The 20281-nt window shown below is 27.1% G+C and overlaps 2 protein-coding genes across 2 annotated transcripts in view; one reads left to right on the top strand and one right to left on the bottom strand.

Annotated features, from left to right (window-relative positions):
* Positions 1-8085: 8085 nt before the first annotated feature.
* Positions 8086-20281, bottom strand: part of LOC103579526 (uncharacterized) — a 46466-nt gene continuing 34270 nt past the window's right edge. Inside the window, exons 2-4 of the mRNA XM_008560951.3 lie at positions 10004-10196; positions 8433-8577; positions 8086-8357 (exon numbers count right to left, since the gene is read on the bottom strand). Coding sequence (XP_008559173.1) covers positions 8086-8357; positions 8433-8577; positions 10004-10195 — 609 coding nt within the window. The 5' untranslated portion in view covers position 10196. The remainder of the gene's footprint in view (positions 8358-8432; positions 8578-10003; positions 10197-20281) is intronic.
* Positions 12602-18626, top strand: LOC103579525 (juvenile hormone esterase). Its single transcript, XM_008560950.3, has 7 exons — positions 12602-12901; positions 14059-14199; positions 14279-14621; positions 14842-15047; positions 15226-15406; positions 15782-16118; positions 17402-18626. Exons 1-7 carry the CDS (start codon positions 12698-12700, stop codon positions 17553-17555), a joined length of 1566 nt encoding a protein of 521 aa, XP_008559172.1. The 5' UTR covers positions 12602-12697; the 3' UTR covers positions 17556-18626.

Below are 20281 nucleotides of genomic sequence, written 5' to 3'. Positions count from 1 at the left end.
CATTTATGTAATTTCGAATGATAAATATATATATATATATATGTACTTAATTTATTTATGATATTTATGGGTGCAAACCTATTCACATGTATGTTATATTTATTTTTCTGTATATATATTTTCATAGGGGTATGAAAGAATATAAATATGAGAATAATTCGAACTTACGAAATATTCGTGTCGGATCGAAGAATTTGAAAAATTTGAATTATTTAAAAGTTTCGAATTTGACTAAAAATCCAAATTATTTGTCAACTTTTTGATGATTAATTTTGTGAGAGTTAAAAATTAAAAATTTGAACTGGACGTTTAAATTCAAAAATTTACAAGTATCGTGAATTCGAAAACTTACGAATATTTTTAAAATTGATGAATAATTAAAATTTTTCAATTTATTCGATTCGAATTATTAATCAAATGGTAATGTTTATTAAATTCGATTTAAAAACTATTCGCAGACCTTTAATTAAACATATATAATGGAAAAATTTATCGTGTTTAAATTTAATAAATAGCTGTGCGTATGTGAATGGATTTTTGTATGTACCTGGAGATCGAACCGTGTTTCGCGCAACGAAAGTGGAAAATTTATTAAATTTAACTGTTTAAGGGGTAGTTGGGGTGGCCACAATTTTTGGCTGACATAATATAAACATTTCAAAAATCTAGGTCCAGTAGATTTTTTACTGTTCATTTTTAACTTCCCTCTGAGAAAATCGATGATCTTCAGGTACATATTTTTTAGCATCATTTATGTTAAAGCAAATAAATAACATAATATATTTTAAAATTTAGATTTTGAATGCATGTCTTTGTTTTTGGTTCGATGTAAAAAATTATAAATACATTTTTTTTTTTTTTTTTAATAAAAATGTCTTGTTCATATTTAAAGTTTATGCTTTTATTATCGTTTAATTAAATTTAATTTATTATTACTATTATTATTTTAATAACCGCTGATTTCACGACGAAATTCATAATTTCATAGAAAAAATTGCAGAACAGTTTTTAAAATATTACACATATAAAAAATTAGACTTTCAGATGTTGAAAAGATCGCATTATTTTATTATTATTTTTTATTTAATCTTATTTTTTATTTTATTCATCATTTTTCTACAATTATTATCTAAAATGCTAATTTATAATTTATCAGCAACAATGTTTTAAAATGACGACTTTTATTATTAAACAGTTACGTTTAAACATTTATGATTTTTTTAAATAAATTAATGGAAAGGCTTCAGTTCATCACTTTTATAATAACTTTCAATTTTTTATTTTCAATTTATTAGTTCCACGTAATTATTTTAGTATTTACTCAGCACTTATTTATCAGAGTTGAATGCATAATAATTTTATTTCCATTTCTGTTCCCACTTTTTTTTAATTAATACATTTTCCATAGAAATTAATTACATGAATACGACAATAATTTTGAATCTTAATTTTAAAATAATTATAAAAAGTAATAGACCCAATTATTGATCATTGGTAGAATCCATTAATGACCTGAGATCGAATTATATGCTTACATACATCTTTTAAATTTTTATAATCATATGCACGGAAATATACGCACATGCAATAAATAAATGTAAGATATAAGTCCACATATGCACGCAAAAAAAAATTAAATAATGAGACCTTTTCATACATTTTGATAAAAATTTCGACATTAATACAATGGCATCTATTTTGAAATGTATGTCAGAATATATAATCATATATGTTTGTATATTTATTATAAAAGAAAACAATGTTACATAGATTTTTTGCATATATTTATATTTCTGTGCAGATTATGATCATGATCATATATGTAACTACATGTGGTCATAATAATTTTATTAATAATAATTTTTTCCAGGTTGTTGTCAATTTAATTTTTATAATTCAATAGCTAATTAAAATTAAATTTATTTGTCATAAGTAAATTATGTGAAAATAGTTTTGGCTAAATTGGTTTATGTATGACAAAATATTTTTTTTTTAGTATGAAACCCTATACAGATGAAAAGGATACCTTGGCTTAAGAGTTTTTTTGGCCCAAGAATATTTTTCGCAATCCGGAAAAAAATTCAAAAATCCATTAGTTCAAGACATAATTTTCTTCGGTCATGGAAATTTTATTTTGAACTAAGAAAATTTTGGCTTTCCTTCTGGATTGCGAATAATTTTCTAGATTCAAAGTAGGGTAAAAGTACCATTTGTGGCCACTGCACCATTTTTGGACATTTAATACTTTATCCTAATTAATGAAGAAGTGTAAAATAAAATTTTCATTGCAATAGTGTAATAAGAGTGTTTTTGCATACATTTTAAAAACAAATTATAGTACTGCGTCTTTTACAAATTGTTTTATTTAAATTTTTAAAGTGGCAAAAACTGGCTCTAAAGCGGCAAAAACGGTATTTCTACCCTATCCTATTTTTCTGAGTAGAAAATAAATTTATTTTCCATAATTTTAATGAATGATCGACAAAAAAAAATAAAATTCTATAATGTCTTAGAAAACAGTTCAAAAACTGAGAATTCCATAGAATTTTTAAACATATCCTCATAATTAGTATATCTGACTGATGATATATGCTTTATATTTATTAAAAAAATTTTGAAAATTATTCACATAGTCGACTTACGAAATTTATAGAAATATCAAATAAATGAATCTGTTAAAAAAAATCATTTATTTATTACTATAAAATATAATAAATAAATTAATAATGTCTATAATACTTATGGTGTAATAAATGGGTCTTTTACTCTGATTTAAGTTTTAGTATGCATTCAATTTTGTAAATAAATGCAACGTAAATACCATGTGTTACAATTAAAATTCCATTTATTAAATAAAAAAATTTTTTCGCAATAAATAATGAGTATAAGATATTAAAATATTATTTTATAATTTGTACATATAAATTTGTTAATGCAAAATTAATAATACATAATTATAGTACAATAATTAATACATCAATTGTTAATTTTGTAGAAGAGTACATTTATATCAATGGTGTACTTTTAAAAATTATTAAGTAATTTTATTGTGCAACGAGAGTTGGCATTAAAATTTATAGCTTTTTCAGCCCAGTCTTTTAAATAATATATTTTTTAAACGTCGCCGTAAGTTACTCAATATAGATTTTTAAAAATATAATTTATTTAATAAATAAAATATAAAATATATTGATATTTGACAAAAATATAACTTAAATTATTTTGTATATTAGTTTAATAGAACATTAATTTCATAGAAAAATAACTGATAATGTTATAATTTAAAGTAATTTATTTTAGAAGGTAGAGGAGTAATGGAAGTAATTGCAATTATTTTATTAGAGATACTTCTAAGTACATAGAGGAGAAAACGGCATAATGGGACACTTTGAAATTTAATATATATATATATATGAATTTAATAGATTTCTCAAATGCATATATGGGGTAGAAGTACCGTTTTTGGCCACTTTAGGGCCAGTTATGGCCACTTAGAAATTTTAAATAAAATAATTTTTAAAATATACAATAGCATAATTAATTTTTTTAATGTGTCTGAAGATACTTTTATCACACTATTACAGTTAAATTTTTCTTTCATACGTTTTCATAATTTAAAATTAAGTATTAAATGTCCAAAAATGGAGCAGTGGCCCCAAATGGTACTTCTACCTTAATAAAAGTATAAAAAGTAATTAAAATCAGCAGAAAATAATTGAAAAGTCAAATTTTTATACAAGAGGAGAATTTTTTGATAAAATTTACCCTAAAATTTAGAGTAAACCTGGACCAAAAACAAAAACAATAAAAAATGATTCCGTTTGTTTCATTTTTATTTAAAAATTACTCGAAGTCGGTTTTTTAAATTAATTTATCGAAGAATAATGAAAAATTTGTTCGTAATAGGTAAAAAAGAAATGCGTTTATTGCTCAAAAGCTACAGGAATTAATTATTCTCTTAGAAATCCCGCCTTAGCCCATTCTCTCCTTCTATTTTAAATAATCTTGTATTATAAATTTAAAAGATTTTTCAAGTGGAAGAATCTTTTGTCATACTTAATTCACAAAGCAGAATATAAAAAAAACATCTCAAATAATAAATAATTAAGAAACGAGTATTTTTAATAATCGTTAAACTCGAACGCAGTTTCATAAAATCGAAAGTATTGAATTTTACAAACGTTATGATTTAAAAAATAATTAAGACATTTTTCCATGTTATTCTATTTCAACAGACGTTAAATTTAGATAAATAAATAAATATAGGTATTTTTATAATTTCATTCATAATACTTGGTCTTTTTTATTTAAATATTATCCACAGTTGAGCTTAAAGCGTTAAAAATGTTGTAAAAAAAAGATAAGTTGTGATTCTCAAAACAACTTTTAATAATTACACAATGGCATAGCAAGCTTCAACAATATACATATTTTTATTTATTTATACATATTTAATAATAATCTGTAGTTCAGCTTGCGTTGATAGATTTTTTTTTCAAAATTATTAACGCTAATTGGTGCTCATATTATAGAGAATTAACTATTTCATTTATTATTATATATTTATATTTAATTAACAGTAATTTATTAATTATTTTTCCATATAATTATATCTTTATTTTTTATATCACTGCTTAATACGATCAATAATTTTTATATGATTTATCTCAATCCCCTTACTATAATTATTACAATAAAATAATTATTAATTTTACAGTGAAAATTTGCTAATTAAATATTTTTATTTATGACAATTTTATTTAATGACATTTAAATTTGAAATAATTAATTTCCATTGCTGTTTGCATATGCGGCAGCTCTTATTATTATTATTATTATCATCATCATAATTATAATAATAAGTATATTTAATTTTCTATCCAATATACATATTGTTATACAAATATATTGACGTTATTTACGTCAATGGAAACTACGTGATGTTATTTCGCATTAATATTAATGTCAATAGAGAAGAATCTCTATATAAGTATGCTCGATTCATTTTTGTTCAGTTGAATAAGTTATCATTATTTTAAATTTAATTTAAATGATATATTTTTGTCTCAATAAATATAGCAAGAGGTGAATTCTTAATTTCTTTTTTTCAGTATTTAAAATAAAATTTAATTAATAAATTTTCACTGCAATAAATTCTAACATCGATATAACATTTTTTTTTTTTTTGTTTTTTATATTTTATTTTTATTATGTAAGTTAAAGTGGACCCAAATAGTAGTCGAACGTATTTCAAAAGTGAAGAAATATATAGAAGATTTTTTAAAAATATTTTTTTTAAGTACGTAAATTTAATGATTAAAATATACATATATTTTAATATATTACTAATAATATAGATTAAATTCATATTTATGTTTTATAATCGATGTACTACTTGAATTTCATCGTTAAATATTTTATTTATATTTATTTCATTTTATTATTTAACTGGCTATTGAATTTAAGGAAGCCCGCTGTGCATGTTGGAAGAAAAGTTGTGGATTGAATGAAAAAAAAAGTTTTTAAAGTAGTTTGTATGAGGTTACGAAATTTTGATAAACGTTCTTGTGTATTTTGTTAAATAGGTTCTTTTTTTAAAAATATAAATTCTATAATTTTAAATAATTAGAATACCGGGATCTTTTGGATAAAATGAAGAATTCACGATTAGAGGAGGTTAGAAAAAATTAATATAAATATTTATGGAACATAAATTTCCCAAGCGGATCTGAATTATCGTAAAATACGGTATTGTATTGTAGAATATGGCATTTCACGGCAAAATACGGTAATTTGCGGTAATTTATGGTAAAATTCCGTACTTTCTGATAATTCTTCTGAATATCGTATTTTGCCGTAAAATGCGACAAATTTGTAGTAACACAGTATTTTGCGATTAACACGGAAAATCCCATAATTCGGATCCGCTAAGGTTAATTCGCTAAATTTAAGAGTACAGCTGACTAATATCACATAAGATCACATAAGATTGATATCATGTATGATCTCACATGATCATATTTTAAATTATAAATGATTATACATGCTCGTCTTATTATATGTGATCATACATAACCATACACGGAAAAAAATGGTTTTCCCAACCACAATATTGTATAGTTAAGTCTGCAAAAGAATGGGCTTTTCCCTTACTATTTCTCTACAATTACATCATTACTGCGCATGCGCGGTAGTGCAAAGTAATGGATTTCATCATAGCCAAATAGTAGGAGAAAAGTCCATTTTTTTGTAGACTTAACTATAGTAAAAAATTGTAGCACGGGTACTGCAGTATGTAGTAAATGATACTACATAAATAGTATTGTCAACTAAATATTGTAGTAATCATTGATGACTGTAGATGGCGTTACTACACATGTGGTTGAGGTTATTCCAAGTTGAAGTTGGCATTTCTTTACTTTAACTAAACTTGCAACCTCAACTACGTTTTTCTCCGTTTATCTGATCAGTACATGCAGGAAAAAATTCCAAAAAAGTTTAACATGTAGAACTTTTAAATTTGAGACAGATTATAATTTCAAATTCAAGTCTTTTTGAAATGTAAAATTTTAATAGTAAAAAATAGAGTTGATTCCGAACTTTATGTGGGTGAATTTTGTATCAAATGAGATCGTCTTTATAGCATAATTTTGAAAATGTATGTTTACTAAGATTTTCTCTTACACTACAGATTTCAAAATTAATTTCAAAGAGACTTTTGAAGCTTTTCTGAATAAAAGAAAAATGTAATAAAAGTAAGTTTTAAAAATTGTGTTTCAAAAACGTTTTCCCTTGACTTTTCATTCGTTCATATAAAGTTTTAAATCAGTCCTATTTTTGACTGCTGAAATTCGAAAAGTTAGAAAAAAAATTCGATTGGAAATTCAAATCTGTCTCAAATTTAGAAGTTTTATATGTCGAAATTTTTGAAATCTTTTTGGTACAAATGTTTTTTACACGAGAATATTTAAGTATATATACATGTATAAAGCAATTTAAACATCTATAGTAATATATGGGTATTTTCTCCCGGGAACCGAATTGTTTCGTTCAAAAAAATGTTATATTTTCTAATAGAAAATGTAATGAAAAAAGTAATTTTTTTTACTCTTATTTCTTTATGCCACACCGATTGATTCACGTACAAGTGGACTTCCTTAGATAAAAGGAGTTGATAATAATAAAAATATATAAATAAACTTCCGAGTTGTTTAACTGAAATAAATAAATTTTAAAAATATATTTTTTTTAAAAAATTGATATTTTAAAATTTATTTTATTTCAATTGCGTTAGTTTATTTTATATTTATACATCGTAAAAGTGTTAAAAAATTGTCGATTTACTGTCTCGTTAATCGAACATCGAGTCGAATAACAAAAAAATGAGTATAAAAAAAACTTTGATTTAGGATTTTTTTTTTTTCTTCTGAATTACGCGCACATAATTTTTTATCACGACTATGATTTATTTATATAGTTTAATATTATTATATTTGAACTCTCATCAATATATGCATATTTATATATTTAGAATACACACAAATATACACAATATACGTGCAGATCAAATAAAACCACACTCTGCAGAGAATACGTAAATATATATATAACATATTTAATGTTTATATATTTATATTTATATATATTTATAATTATAGGTGTATAGAAAGTTATAAAAGTTAAAAGAAACGACACAGTGTCGTTTTTTATTATTTAAACTTATCCAGTCTGCTATTTTTTTTTTTTTTTTTTTTTTTTTTCATTTCCTTCCTTTTAAATGTCTTGTTATTCGTTATTATTTTCGTTTCTATTTTTTTTATATATTTTGAACACTCGAAATAATTTCATTAGTTTTAAATTGTAGAATTTAAATATCATAAGAGCTCAAGTACAAGCTTTGGCGGTATATTTATAAAGTTGTAGTACAATTTTTATGTTAATATTTTACCCGTCATCGCAGTTTTTAAGAATTACTTTTTAAAAAAAAAAAAAAAAATAAATAAATAATAGTGATAACAACAACAACAATAATAATAATGATTAATAATAAATAATTATATAAATCGGTTAAATTAATGACGTAACTTAGGCTTTTTCAGGTTCTGAACTTTGGGAAGTACGTTTTTCTTTATGATTAGCATGATGACGTTGTTGATGATGAGGATGATGATGATGATGGTGAATCATTTGTTCCGTTTCCGGTGGATTTTCGTGTCCTACAAGTAAATCGAGAGTACCTTTTGCAACAGACGACTGATCTGTTGCACTAGGTGGTGGTAACGGTGTTGCTACCGGTGACTCTGCTGGCAATGGCATGCAGTGTAAAACATAACACCTTACCCCAGCAAGAATTATTCCTAAATTAAATAATAATTAATAGGTTATTATTATTATTATAAAATTTAAATTAATTTACATGTTTAGTTTCTTACCAAATAGGAGTATGGTTGCACCGGCTACCAGTAGTACAAGTCTGTGGTCTGTGGTCGTTGCTCCGGGTGCAAGTTGAACTAGACCAACTACCAATACTATTGCGCCCAACAGCAAACAAATTACCACTGCGTGTAATCCCGATATCTGGGGCGTAAATTTGTTATTTATTATTTTTAAATTGTTGACAACTTTTGATTTTTTTTTTACATTCAATTTATTCTTAAACGATTCTACAATTTAATTGACTGAAATTATTTTTAATTACGGTTAATAGAGTCATAATTAAAAAGTTATTAGTTTTTAATTTCATTATTATAATTACTATTACATAAATTTATATTTTATTTAGAAAAGTTGGCCGAGAAAAATATTAAATGACAGTAATATTCTTTATATTATTTATCAGTTTGTCAGATATTTTCGGCTATTTTTTTCGGAAACAAAATCACTAAAGACAAACTACAGACTGCAGATTGATGCACTACTCGACCTCTTTCTGGGTAAACCTCGTAACTACTTTTTTTTTTATAATTAAAATTATGAGTGAAAAACATTCTTTAGTACTGCTATTGCGTAAAAAGAGCTTCAAATTTTAGTCTCACGACCTGGCCTCTAATTAATTTCTAGTCTCTGAAATCGCATACCATTTTTTAATGATTAACGAAAATAATATTTGCCCGAGTAATTTAAAACCCTAGAAAAAAATTTCTTAATAAATTCCGGCTTTTTAAGATCCTCAGTGATATTCGCATGCATTTTTCATTGAATGCCTCTTATTTCATAGAAATATTATTTCATTATTCTCAATATTATTCAATAAAATTCAAATTAAATTGAATATCGACAATCAAAGAAAGAGAGTTAATATCGTTCATCAATTTTAATTAAAAATTAATCTACTTAAAACCTTCAGATATTTTCAATCGCATCACCCATATTATACAAATTTTTATTTGATTTTGTTCTTTGGATATTATGATAACAAAGTACACTGTAAAAAAGCGATGTCACAAAAAATTTCACGTATAGAAATTAAAAAAAAAATTTATTAGGGGAGAGTGAGTCCGAATGGACCCCTGGGAGCAAAATGGGCTGACATTTATATTACATATAAGCCCTTAATTTTTAAGGGGCCCATTTCGCCCCACCTTCCCCTACATGTAAAAAAATATAAAAATTTAATGAATATTATCTGGAGGAAATTTCAATTTTTCTACGTACTTATTTAAATAATTATTCATGTCATACGTAATTTATTCAAACATTAAATAATTTTACGGCCACCATTTCAATCATCAATAATTTAATTAATTAATAAAAACACTAATTAACTTTCGTGATCGAGTAAGAAAAAAATTTCACAAAGTCGAATATTTTAAACACCGAAAAATTTTTTTAATACTGGTAAAGAATATTTACACCGGCAGTGATGTTATTTTAACACCGCTTCCGGTGTTGAAAATTAACACCTACACCGCCTGGACTTATCCCGGTTTTTTTTTTTTACAGTGTACTTATATGTTATTTTTTTTGTTGTAAATGATCGCAGTACTAAGTCGAGATAGAATACCTTGCCACAAAGATAAAGTTCAGGAAGAGGGTCAAGATGGCTATTTTGCCCATGTGGACTAGGAGTCGGTGGAGAACCTTGAAGAGGTGGCATCCATTGCCCACCGAGATATAGCTGGCTCGGTCGTTTTAACCTTTTCTCTTGTCTCCTACGCTCATGGCGCACAGCCACTGCTGGCATTGCTCCAATCATTCTGGAATTTAATAAAAAAATATAACAAACAATATCAACCACCTGAAAAATATTTTTCTTTCGCATATTTTGTTACATTTCTTCATATCTTTTATTTTTATAAAACTTTTCTGTTGTGTTATCATCAATGGCTGTCATTGGATTCTGATGATTGCTTTCTGCTTATGAACATGATGCAATGCCGTTTCTACCGGTTCGTGAACGACACAACGCTGTGAACTTTAGTGACCTCGAATGACCCCGCGCGGTCGATACGTCACTATAATCCTACTCCCACTCACCTACTCTAGCTTGGTTTCAGACCCGTGTATAGCCCAGTCCCTCAGGCTACGAGCTTTCTATCCCATATATTCTATGATACTTGTATTCAGTACACTAGCTTTTGTAGAATTACTAGTAAAAGGATTTTCAAAGAGTAGGCTTTGCTTTAATTTTTACAACCATCATGTATATCACATACTTTTTATCTTTACCTAATTATATTAATTTTGTTCAATTATATATCTATATATGAGTATCTTCATTACTTTACTCTAGTTCCCAAAAGATAATTATTATAATTAAATAATAATAATTAACAACAATGATGATGATAATATTATTAATTCATATTTTAAGAATTATATTTAATATTACTTAGGGTAAATCACTTAGATGTCAATTCTCTTAAAAAAGTTCCCTCTGAAAAATTTATATATAGATCTAATGAAAACGTTGAAATTTATTTTGTTATTGATTCTAAAATAATTAAACTTCATTTTCATACTTATGATTATTGGTATAGTAACTGTTTTAAAAATCCGATAGATTCTAATAATTGTATGTAGAAGACCCTATAATTAACTATAGCACTTTTCATAGAACTCATTGATTTTTCTAAAATCTCTATGGGAATTTATGAGAATCTACTGAACTCTATGAGATTTTTTGAACAGGAATATAGTGAAAAATGACATCCTACTGTCTTAACCATCAAAGTCAATTAATTTGTTCGTGAAATGTCGTAAAAAAAAGAAATGCTAAAAACGATTTTTTTCGAAAACAATGGCATACAAAAGTATTGTCGAGCTCGAAAACGTTTTCACAACAATGTTTTCGAGCTCAAGGAGCTCAGAAATAGCGGGAAGTTTTGGGGCTGGCCCGTAGAGTCAACTGATAGACAGATTTTTTGAGTTGAGACCCATATAAGGATAGGGGAACATAGGTGAACTATGGGTGAGGATGATTCTCTATGAAAAGTAGCCCTTAACTTTGCTCCTGTTGGAAAAAACCTATCACAACATGAACGTTTTTTGTTCATTATGATGTTCTCTAGTAGAAAAAGCCACAAAAAGTCCTAGAAATGGTTTATTTTTTGAGTTGAGACCCATATTAGGATAAATAAGGATGGATGAAGATAAATGAGGGTGACACTTTCCATATCTTACTATGAAGAGTAGCCCTTAACTTTGCTTCTGTTAAGAATGACCCATCACAACATTGACGCTTTTTGTTTATTATGATGTCCTCTAATCGAGAAAGCCATGAAAAGTCCGGGAATAATTTATTTTTTGAGTAATCGACATCGGGCAGATGACACTTTCCATAACTTTCTATGAAGAGTAGCCCTTAACTTTGCTTCTGTTAAGAATGACCCATCACAACATTAACGTTTTTTGTTCATTATAATGCCCTCTAGTAGGAACAGCCTTAAAAAGTCCTGGGAATTATTTATTTTTTGAGTTGAGACCCATATTAGGATAAATGAAGATAAATGAGGATAACACTTTCCATGTCTTTCTATGAAGAATAGCCCCTAACTTTGATCCTGTCGGGAATAATCTATTACACCATCGACGTTTTTTCCATCATGATGTCCTCTAGAAGGAAAGCTATAAAAAGTCCTGGGAATAATTTTCAACTTCCCGCCAAGAAAATCGATGATTTTCAAATAATTTGGGAAGTTATTGTTTCTATCCCGATTTCCGAACATCGAATTTCTAAGAGATTTCGTCGTTTTGAGGTTCTAGGAAGCTATTCTTGACTGTTTTCTGTGTGTGTGTGTGTTTGGCCGTGTGTATGTCAAAAAATAATTTCTTCCTTGTATTCGTTTCAAAATCAATTGTGAATAAAATATATAGAGAAGGGCCTGTTAATGGTCGAATTCAAAATTAAGTTGATTTTTAATCAATAAAATCATTAATAGTTTAATAAATTTCAGTTGATTAAATAAACTATGAGGCCTTTGTCGAAATAAAATTATTTTCACATCATTATCACAGCTCACGGTCAAAAAAGTAATGCACTATTCTATCAATTACTTAGCACTTAGCAACAAAGCCATTAAAAAATTATCTCAGTAGATAAGAACAAGTTACTATTGGTTTGATATATATTTTATATCAGTAATATTTAGTTGTTTTTTTATTTGCTTTAGTTTTAATGGGTCACTCATAGTGAACTACAAACAAAAAACTTCCTTAATCAGATTAACAAGTGTAGAAAAGAAAATAAGTTCTCATTATGTCGCTGGTACATTTTTTAGTATTAACTATTGTTATGAATTTTTTTCTATTCCCTATTGAATGTAAAAAAGTACGAATTGTTCCTACGAACAAAGGACTCGTTCGTGGTGAAATATTGAAAACAGTCGGATGGAAAATGGAGTATGCTTCTTTTAAAGGAATACCATATGCAAAGCCACCGCTGGGACGCCGTAGATTCAAAGTAAAATTAATGAATTTCGGTTAATTAGCTACTAATTTTCTACTTTATATGAAAAAGAAAAATTTTCACCCATAAAATTTTTTGTGAATTAGTTTTTGACTGGGGTACTATGGGTTTCCTAAAATTTTTCATAAAAATTGCACAAGGTTCTAAAATACAAATTATAGCGCCTTTGAACATTTGAAGGAAAAATTTGAATATCTAAAATAAGGTTCCAAAAATATTTATTTTCGATTAAGAAAGTTGTTAATAGTTTTTTTTATTCGAAAATTCAAAGCTTAGTTAGAAATAACTTTATTAGTACCTTTGCCCACTTTGCTAGGTGTTAATTAATGTTTTTTTTTAAATATATAGACATTTTTTTTTTTTTTTTTATTACAAACTCAGTTTTTATCTCGAAATTATGGTAAAAAAATCGAAATTCCGAGACAACTAATACAGATACGGTGAAAATGAATAGGAACTAATCAGTAGCTTATTAAATTTTTTGCAAAAAAGTTTTTATAACATTTTTACGTACATCCAATTATTTCGGCGTAGTTCTAATTGAAAATGAAAAAATAAATTTAAACACATTATAGTCTAATAAATTAATTCCGCGTTTATTTTCTCTATAACTTTTAAGTTCTCAGAGATAGGTTAAAAAGCTATAAAACCTTTTTTGTAGAAAATTCAATTCTGAACAATTTTTGTATGAAAAATTTTTTCCTAAAATCAACAGTATTGTTAGAAATTTATTTCGAAAACAATTCGTGGTATTTTTTTAATTCTTTTGTTTTAAAAAAATTAAATGACTGTAAAATACTAAAATGATGCATTAATCAAAGAAGGAATATCATATAGATCGAACATTACTATCAACGATGTTATTCTAAAAAAAACGCGGTTGTTATCGATTTGAAAAATAAATTTCGAATATTAGATTTTCCATTTTAATTTTTGATTTCTCAAGTGAATTTCGCAAAATCGGATCTTTTTCACCAAAAACAGTTTTTATATATAATGTGTTTTTATGTTATAAGTGTAAATTATGTCTATTCCAGGTAAAAAAGATATTTTTTTAATTTTTGTGGGCAACTTTTTTTTTTTTTTTTTTTTTCTAAAAAATAAGAATTTTAAAAAAATTTTATTATTCGATTTTATAAATTTTTTTAAAGCCTCCAGAAGAAATGGATCCTTGGAATGGAATCCTTGATACCCTAAAAGACCCAAATTGTTGTACACAATGGGAACACGATGCTAGCATGAAAATAGTTGGTAGTGAAGATTGTCTTTATTTAAATGTCCACACTCCAAGGGTTATTATTATCATTTTTATTATTATTAAATAAATAAAATTATAGCATAGAATATTGAAGTAAATATTATCTATTTTAGGTCTATTCAAGGGATCTAGATTTACGTCCAGTTATGGTTTGGATACATTATGGAGCTTTTACGTTCGGATCAATTCATAGTAATATTACTGGTCCTGATTTCTTACTTGAAAAAGATGTCGTTGTAGTAGCAATTAGTTACCGCTTGGGACCTTTCGGTTTTCTATCACTAAACCACAAAGATGCAATGGGAAATGCTGGGTTGAAAGATCAAGTTTTAGCACTCAAATGGGTCCAAGAAAACATTATTAATTTTGGTGGTGATCCAGATAAAGTTACTATTTTTGGAGATAGTGCTGGCGGCGCATCGGTTGAGCTCCATATACTTTCAAAAGCCTCTCGAGGTAATTAAATATGAACGAATAGTACACTATAAAAAACCGGAAGTGAGTCTGGAGTGAATACAGATTTATTTTAATCCGCATTCCCTTCGATCTGGAGTTTTAATACTCAAGTAAATTTATATTTAATAGAAACAGCCGTTGATTAGTAGAAACAGATATTAATAATTACACTTTTTTTTCGATCTCGAATTTTCATGAAATAATTAAAACATTGTCTCAGGTTTATTTAGAGCGTCTATAGCAATGAGTGGATCTCCACTTAATTTTTGGGGATTCACAACTCCTCAAGAAGCTGAAGATCGAGCTTTTAGATTAGGACAACTTCTTGGATATGAAACTCGAAATAAAGACGATCTACTTGAACAATTGTATCAAGCAGATGCTTACGAAATGGCCCACCAAACAAATCTTCTCGCAGCTAACTTAGTGAGTTAAACATTTAGTAAAATCAGAGTACGACAGGATACTAAGCGAGTTATTAATTCTTGTCAAAAATTGTTATTTTTTTTTGTCATCTTTCGAATATCTTGTCGTAGGCTGGTCTCTTCTACATCAAATTAAAAACTTACATTTTTAAAACAAATTTATATTTATGTATTTCTAGTTAATTATGATAGGAAATTTGACGATTCCGTTTCAACCGACGATAGAGACCGTGATAGACCCTGAAAATAATTTTTTAACTGAATGTCCTTTGAAAATATACTATTCAAGAAAGTTTAATCAACATCCTCATATTTTAGGGTTCACGAAGAACGAATTTATATCTCTGTCCTATTCTTCAGGTAATTAAAAAATGACCAAAGGTACTCGAATTTTTTTATTTTATTTGTGTTTTATAAATTCACAAGTAACTCATAAATAAGACAATTTTTTCAATCAGCTCTTCAATCAATATAACGTAGTTTCAAATCTTCAAAAAAATGTTTCTTTCTAAGTTATTTTAAAACAAACGAATTTCTCAAAATTCTGTTTTTTTTTTTTTTTTTATCTGTTAATGGCTTTTAGGGAAACCTACGTCACGACACTTTAGATGCTTCCAATCACAACAATTTTTTTTTGTGTACATTGCAATAAAGTATAAAGTTTCCAAAAATGGTGTTGGGTCAGAAACTGGTGCTATTACTCTACAATAAATAAAAATTTTTAATATTTTACAGTGGTGGCATATCTTTTTAAGCTTTTGGGCAAGACCATTACTGGTGGATTAGTAAATATTTTGAGCGAGTTATCCTTTATTGCGGGTATAGATAGAACTCAAAGACTATTAGCTACTTTTGGATCAGCTCCGGTATATTATTATCGTAATTCATTTGATTATGAGCAATCTTTACATAAAATTGAAGGAAGCAATAGTTTGGAAGGAACTGGACATGCTGATGATAATGCTCACATCTTTTGGTTTACTGGTAAAAATCAACCTATTGACTATTCAAGTGATATTGGACAACATCGCTTGAAAATGGTTGCAATGTGGACTAACTTTGCTAAGTATTTGTAAGAACTAAAGTAAATACACTTTTACATCATACACCTGCATTGAAACTTCGAGTTTATCCATTCGTCGAGTCGGTCGGAAAAAGCTACTTTTAAACCAATGGGTTCAAAACTATCAATATCTTCTTAAAAGTAGTATTCTCGATTTTTAAATTATTGTTCAGAATTTAATAAAATTCAGTATATTAGTAGATATTACTAAAAAGAGATAACTAAATTTTTTAAGAGCTACAGTTAAGTAATAAATTAAGGATTCTAAGATTTATCATGCAGTTCAATGCTAAATAGATGGAAATTCAAAATTTGATGAATAGAAATTTAATATTACTGGATGGAAATTCAAATTTTAAATAAATGGAAATTTAAATTTTACTGGTTCTCTGCGGTTCTCAAAAATGTTCAATAGATTTTTTTCTTATCGTTTTCTATAGAAAGAAAAAAATATCGTGACCGGCACGATACAGTATCTGACTATCACGATACTCGTCTAGCTATTTGGAGGTTAGTGTGAGTTGCGATAAGTATAGTGCTGACAGCAATTCGGATCATGAGTGGGACTAGATATACAATGGATCACGATTAACAGATCGCTCCCTTCATGATACGCGTATCACAATCTATTAGATCTTCCAATCACGATTTCTTTCTCATACACTATGTCGATTAATATGTCAAATCTTTTATTCAATTCTGAACAGTAATTTTAAAACTGACAGTATTACATCAAGGATTAAACTGTTTTTTTTTTTTGCAGCTGTGGCAATAGTTTTTGACTTCATTTCAGCCTTGTAAATCTTTGTAATTAACGGCTGCCCAATTTCAAAACACAGTAACTGACAAATTGTTCAAAATCGATTTTTTGGCATTTTTAGTTCCAATTGAGCCTCGTGAATTTGATTCAATGCATTTTTCAAAAACTTTTTTTTTGTCAGTTACTGTGTTTTGAAATCGGGCAGCCGTTAATTGATTATTGATCTTCTATGAGCTGTGTATTGGTTTAATTCATACGAAAAAAAAAACATATATCCGGGCGAAATTGTACACATGACATATATCTTTATGTACATCACATATATACAATTTATCTTGGATGTATATTTTTTTTGAATGGAAAATAGTTTCGTTTCGATTGACCTCTGACATTGAAATCGTACAAGATAAGGCCGAATAAAGTTATGATTTTAGATTTTACGATGCTATTACCCTCGTCTGAAATCGCATTATTTCATTCTTTGTCATATAATTGAACATATTTATTGACTTATGTTATATATTTTTATTAGAAATCCTACGCCACTTGGAGAACATGATCCATTCTTAGACGTAGTCTGGCAAGAGTCGGGGATTCGTGGACATATTCTTGATATAAATACCGTTTCTATTATGGAAAACAGGCCAACTTACCGTGCTCTTTCTCCGGCAAACGATTGTCATTAATTTTTCTTATAAACTTGAATACTTTTTATGTGTTACTCAAACAAGTTTTTACATTTTCAGATTACGCATGTTTTAGAATTTGAATTTAATTTTTATTATTATATTTTGTATTTCACTTTGTATGGCTAGAAATTAAATCCTGGAACTATATCACGATACTAATTCCAAAAAGACATATTTTTATATGCACTTTTGACTTCAGGGAATTTCTTGAAGCCAAAAAGCTTTCAATTTTTTTTTTTTCAATTTTCAGCTTCAAAATAAGTCTCCAAAACGATTAGTAATAAAAAAAAAAAAAAAAAAAAATTACAAACCCTTTTGATCTTAGAAATACATACTTACAAACACATAAAAATGTCTTTTTAGAATTAGTAACGCGATATGGCTGGTACAATTATTTCACGAAAATCTGAACTTTGTTCGACTTTACACGGAGAGAAAATTATGGTAACTGTTCCTAGTACGTTTATGAAATATCGTCCTATACCGTTATGGTAATGATTACTTGGGATTATGGGATATAGACCCATATTTTCTGGGAAAAGTTTCCATAAGTATAGGAACAATTCCTATCATTATGGTAACAGTTTCCATATCGCATGTGAAAGAATCATGGTAATGATTACCGTACTCATAGGAATAGTTCCCACAAGCAAATAGTAACCGATCCTATAACCACATTGTAATGGTTCCTAAGTGTATATGGGAATAAGCCCTATATATTATGGTAACTATTCCTATAATATTATTGTAAGCATAACCATAATATTATGGTAATCGTTACCATAATGTATGGGAATTATTACCATAATATTATGGTAACCATTATCATAGCTACATGGTAACGATTACCAAGATTCCATAGGAATTATTCCGATACCATATGGGAATTATACCTATAATTATAGGAATGATTACCATAATATATATGGATGCCGTTCCTATAATCAACATTTGAAAAAAACCGGTTACCATGCAGTATGGGAACCATTCCCATAATATTGTCACTGTTACCATAATTTTCTCTCCGTGTAAGATTTAAAAATTGAAATATAATGCATGTTAAATGATGACTAAAAGTTTTTTTTTTAATTTTTCCTTTCAAAGTGATTTTAAACTGTCATCTATCACTTTTACCTTTTATTATTAATAATTCGATTTTTCCACAAGATTTTTCCAACACTTTCATGCCTCAATAATATGCAAATCACGTTTCCAATTTACATTTATACGTGATTCATTTTGCTTGAGCGATTTCGTTGAAAAATTTTTTAATGGTATCCGATTTCTTCCGAAAATTTTTTTTTCAATGTCAATTGAAACTTCGGCTTATGGTCTTGAAATATAAGTGATAAACAAACGATCTATCTTTTTAAAGTGTCCCCGTTTTCTCACTCTTAAAAATTTCAATATTTCAAGAAAGTCAAATTTAAAAAAAGTTACACCATTTTTTTCTGTACATTCATTTTACTTACTCAACAAAATACTTAAATGATGTACATTAATACTATTTAAGCTATGATTGTTATATCGTAGTAGTAAAGTGTCTAATTAATTCAGATTATACTTATGCTCGTAAAATAAAACGAACAAATGTTTTTATCCTTATTATTATCACCGACGAGAAATTGTACAATTTCCTTTCTGTGAATTATAACGCAGCCTTATTAAGAAGTGTTTTATTTTAAAAACAACTCGGTAATTATTATTATTCTTTTTCATGATAAAAAAAAAAACAAAGTAACTAAATATGATCTGCGATACTTTCTATTGTTGACTTTTAATTATTTCAGATACCTAAAATAGTATTATAATTGTACAAAGTTATTAAGAATAACAACAGACTTATTAGTAAAATTCATACATTAAGTAAACGGTATAAAATATTTTGTTTTAAAAGTAATTCCTTATGTTAAACGAGCTATTGGTTGTTTTAGATTAAATGTAAGATAAAAGATAAATTTAAATTATAATACCGAGACTTACGAGTTTAATCTTTATGAGAATTAAGATTGTATTCAGTGTGTGTTTGCATTGTATTTAATATAGTTATTAATCATTGAAAGTTATTGTTATTATTCAGTAGAAAGGAGATAACAGTCTGATATTTTGGTTATAATGAACGAGTTCAAATTTTAGTTCAAATAAATAGTCCACTAATAATTTTAATATATACTTGAGTAGCTTGAAAAAATTACTGTGATAAAAAAAATGATTAAGTTTCAATTCGAAATTTAACCCTTTCCCGGTCGGCCTTAAATCCCTACTCTTAATTTGAATCGTACGTCTTATTCTTAAAAGGAGAGAGTTATAGTCTGTTTTCTAAAAAGGGGACCGGAAAAATGGTAGAAGGGGGTGCTCCTCTACACTACCACATCTAAACTTTCACATCATGCAGACTTACAACGGGCTTTCATTGGTTCTATCCCCATATGACTCACACCTAGACTCACCGATACTCTAAGTCAGTAAAGGGTTACAGGAGTTATCTAAGAATTTTGGAAATTTTATAAATATAAAAAAATCAGAAAACCGCATTTTGAACATTATTAGGAAAAAACATTTTTTCAAAATTGTTTCGAGACCGATTTTATTAGAACAAATGAACCAATTTTGATGGTTTAGGTGATATTCGATGTAGCTTATATAATTTTAGAGCTGATTAAATTTTGGAATCAATATATTATATACATAATAAGTTGTCCGAAAAAGACAATTTTGAAAAA

The sequence above is a fragment of the Microplitis demolitor genome, chromosome 5 (assembly GCF_026212275.2).
Source record: "Microplitis demolitor isolate Queensland-Clemson2020A chromosome 5, iyMicDemo2.1a, whole genome shotgun sequence".
NCBI classification, from domain to species: domain Eukaryota; kingdom Metazoa; phylum Arthropoda; class Insecta; order Hymenoptera; family Braconidae; genus Microplitis; species Microplitis demolitor.
This window is presented reverse-complemented; position numbering and strand designations above follow the sequence as displayed.

Bases quoted from the DNA above. Each gene is read 5' to 3' on its own strand.
- LOC103579525 (XM_008560950.3), top strand. From the start codon at position 12,698: ATGTCGCTGGTACATTTTTTAGTATTAACTATTGTTATGAATTTTTTT. The intron at 14,200-14,278 runs GTTATTATTATC...TATCTATTTTAG, and splicing joins TAAATGTCCACACTCCAAGG to GTCTATTCAAGGGATCTAGA. The intron at 15,048-15,225 runs GTGAGTTAAACA...ATGTATTTCTAG, and splicing joins ATCTTCTCGCAGCTAACTTA to TTAATTATGATAGGAAATTT.